Raw genomic sequence first — 3,995 nt, forward strand, 5'->3', positions numbered from 1 at the left:
CTCGGTACACGGGGCAGTAAACTGCACTGGACTATGTTTAAAAAGATAGAGAGTGCTGGAGTAACTCAGCGGGTGCAGCAGCATCTATGGAGCTAAGGAAATAGGCAACATTTCGGGCCGAAATCCTTCCGGGTTTCGTCCCGAAACGTTGCCTATTGCCAGAAGGTTCAACCCGAAACGTTGCCTATTTCCTTAGCTCCATAGATGCTGCTGCACCATAACTCAGTGGGTCAGGCAGCATCTGTGGAGAACATGGATAGGTGACGTTTCACAGAGTGCTGGAGTAACTCAGTGGGTCAGGCAGCATCTGTGGAGAACATGGATAGGTGACGTTTCGGGCCGGGACATCTTCTTCAGTCTGGTTTCGACCTGAAATAGTCTGAAACATAGAAACATGGAAATTAGGTGCAGGAGTAGAGGCCATTCGGCCCTTCGAGCCTGCACCATTCGCCATTCAATATGATCATGGCTGATCATCCAACTCAGTATCCTGTACCTGCCTTCTCTCCATACCCCCTGATCCCCTTAGCCACAAGGGCCACATCTAACTCCCTCTTAAATATAGCCAATGAACTGGCCTCAACTACCCTCTGTGGCAGAGAGTTCCAGAGATTCACCACTCTCTGTGTGAAAAAAGTTCTTCTCATCTCGGTTTTAAAGGATTTCCCCCTTATCCTTAAGCTGTGATCCCTTGTCCTGGACTTCCCCAATATCGGGAGCAATCTTCCTGCATCTAGCCTGTCCAACCCCTTAAGAATTTTGTAAGTTTCTATAAGATCCCCTCTCAATCTCCTAAATTCTAGAGAGTATAAACCAAGTCTATCCAGTCTTTCTTCATAAGACAGTCCTGACATCCCAGGAATCAGTCTGGTGAACCGTCTCTGCACTCCCGGCCACTGGGTCAGGCAGCATCTGTGGAGAAGAGGAATTGGAGACATTTCGGGTCGGGACACCTACTTCAGTCTGGTTTCGACCTGAAATAGTCTGAAGACTGGTCTCGGCCCGAAACGTCACCCATTCCTTCTCTCCACAGATGCTGCCTGACCCGCTGAGTTACTCCAGCACTCTGTGTGTGACTATGAAAGTGTACAGGCTGCTACCAGAACCGCCCTGCTCTGCTCAGCCATTGAACCCGAGTCCACAGACAGGCAGCCAGGGCCAATCTGTACCGGCATTCCAGGGAATCCAGCGCGGGATTAGCGGAGTCAGCTGTCCCAGCTCTGCGGACAGCTGGATTTTACAGCCAACAGCTGGAATCACAGCTGGAGCGAGGCGGGCAGGTCTAGGGGAGGAGGGGAGGGGGGGAGTGAGGAGGGGGGAGAAAACGAGCTCCGAGCAACAGCTGCAAACATCTGCCGGCCACTGGACTAACGGTGACGGCTGTAATAAATAGCAACAGCTGGATTTCACATCTGGCAGAGTGACAGAGGCTCCCTGTGTACTCACTGTGCGCACACTCACACCTGCATAGTCTGTGACCATGCACCAGCCTCACCAGCAACCTGAAACGTCACCTATCCATGTTCTCCACAGATGCTGCCTGACCCGCTGAGTTACTCCAGCACTCTGTGAAACGTCACCTATCCATGTTCTCCACAGATGTTGTCATATATACTAACAAAGCATCAAATCTATCTTGCTACAGTTTACAGTTCAGTTTACAGTCCCGTGTAACGAGGTACAGTGAAAAGCTTTTGTTGCGTGCTAACCAGTCAGCGGAAAGACAATACATAGAAACATACATAGAAATTAGGTGCAGGAGTAGAGGCCATTCGGCCCTTCGAGCCTGCACCGCCATTCAATATGATCATGGCTGATCACCCAGATCAATATCCCTTACCTGCCTTCTCTCCATACCCCCCTGATCCCCTTAGCCACAAGGGCCACATCTAACTCCCTTTTAAAGATAGACAATGAACTGTGGCCTCGACTACCCTCTGTGGCAGAGAGTTCCAGAGATTCACCACTCTCTGTGAAAAAAGTTCTTCTCATCTCGGTTTTAAAGGATTTCCCCTTTATCCTTGACATGATTACAGGCTCGTGAATGCATTAACACACAGATAAATATATCATAATATATACTATATTATATCTTCATGGAATGAGTGGGTTAACATACGATGAGCGTTTGTCAGCACTGGGCCTGTACTTGCTGGAGTTTAGAAGGATGAGCGGGGGACCTCATTGAAAGGTACAGAATAGTGAAAGGCCTGGATAGAGTGGATGTGGAGAGGATGTTTCCACTAGTGGGAGAGTCTAGGACCAGAGGGCACAGCCTCAGAATTAAAGGATGAGGAGGAATTTCTTTAGCCAGAGGGTGGTGAATCTGTGGGATTCTTTGCCACAGACGGCTGTGGAGGCCACAAGTCAGTGGATATATTTAAGGTAGAGATAGATAGATTGTTGATTAGTGCGGGTGTCAGGGGTTATGGGGAGAAGGCAGGAGAATGGGGTTAGGAGGGAGAGATAGATCAGCGATGATTGAATGGCGGAGTAGACTTGATGGGCCGAATGGACTAATTCTGTAAAATCTATGTCAGTGGCCGTAAGGATCAGAATGCAGGAACTACAGTTTGTAGCGCGGGCAGTCTCACTCCCCTACAAGGTCACCTCACCGAGGGACCCAGCACACTCAACCCCCCCCCCCCCCCCCCCCCCCCCACCCCCCCCCACCTGCCTCCCACTGCCCCTGGTATCCCCCATCCAGGGCTGTCTCTGCCCCCCTCTCCCTCACCCCCCCCTCTCTTCACCCCCCCTCTCTTCACCACCCCCCCCCTCTCTCTTCACCCCCCCCTCTCTTCCACCCCCCCCCCCCCCCTCCTCCCCCCCCCCCCCCTCTCCTCACGTCCCCCTCTCTCCTCCCCCCCCCCCCTCTCCTCACCCCCCTCGCCAGAGGATACTTACACCGTTGGCCAGTGACTAGTTGCGCGTTGGCCGGAGCTACCGGACACTGACCCCGCTGTGTCCGGAATTACAATACACTGACCCCGCTATGTCCGGAGTTACGATACACTGACCCCGCTGTGTCCGGAGTTACCGGACATTTACCCCGCTGTGTCCGTAGTTACAATACACTAACCCCACCGTGTCCGGAATTACCGTACATTTACCCCACTGTGTCCGGAGTTACCGGACACTGACCCCGCTGTGTCCGGAGTTACGCTACACTGACCCCGCTGTGTCCGGAGTTACGATACACTGACCCCACTGTGTCCGGAGTTACGCTACACTGACCCCGCTGTGTCCGGAGTTACCGGACACTGACCCCGCTGAGTCCGGAGTTACCGGAGCTACCGGACACTTGCCCCGTGGGCCGCTCGGTGGCTGGACTCACCTGGGGTGGTCGGCTGTGTTCGGCGCTGGGTCTTGGCCAGGCTACAGATGCCACGGCCATGCAACAAGGCGTGTAGCGGCTTCTCCTCTCGGGGTTTGGGCAAACACTGCAGACCGGCGGCGCACACCTCGGTGTACACCCCGCAACTGCGCCCCTGGTCCCGGGCACAAGTCAGGCAGCACCCGCAGCCCGGCTCCTTCACCAAGTGACAAGCGGGAGGCGGTGACCCACACACAGATATCGCCTTATCGTCACAAGGCGGGCAGTGGATGCGGGGACCAAGGGCTAAAGATCCGCTCCAGCAGCCGGCGGCCAGGGCCAGTAACACGGGCACACAACCCAACATGTCGATAGATTCTCCCCCCCCCCTGTTAAAAACTAACCCCCTGCCAAAAACGGTCCCCCTCTGCGAAAAACTACCCCCTGCCAAAAACTGCACCGCCTCTGTCACAAATTAACCCCCTCTGCCACAAACTGTACCCCCCGCCACAAACTAACCCCCCTGCCACAAACTGTCCCCCTCTGCCAAAAACTGTACCGCCTCTGCCAAAAACTAACCCCCTGCCACAAACTGCACCCCCTCTGCCAAAAACGACCTCCCTGCCACAAACTGTCCCCCTCTGCCAAAAACTAACAAACTGTCCCCCCTGCCACTAACCCC

The 3,995-nt window shown here is 54.0% G+C and overlaps 1 protein-coding gene across 1 annotated transcript in view; it reads right to left on the reverse strand.

Annotated features, from left to right (window-relative positions):
- LOC129695134 (insulin-like growth factor-binding protein 5) overlaps positions 1–3,714 on the reverse strand; it is an 11,600-nt gene extending 7,886 nt beyond the window's left edge. Inside the window, exon 1 of the mRNA XM_055631899.1 lies at positions 3,335–3,714. Coding sequence (XP_055487874.1) covers positions 3,335–3,680 — 346 coding nt within the window. The 5' untranslated portion in view covers positions 3,681–3,714. The remainder of the gene's footprint in view (positions 1–3,334) is intronic.
- Positions 3,715–3,995: the final 281 nt, after the last annotated feature.

The sequence above is a fragment of the Leucoraja erinacea genome, unplaced genomic scaffold (assembly GCF_028641065.1).
Source record: "Leucoraja erinacea ecotype New England unplaced genomic scaffold, Leri_hhj_1 Leri_953S, whole genome shotgun sequence".
In the NCBI taxonomy this organism is placed as follows: Eukaryota; Metazoa; Chordata; class Chondrichthyes; order Rajiformes; family Rajidae; genus Leucoraja; species Leucoraja erinaceus.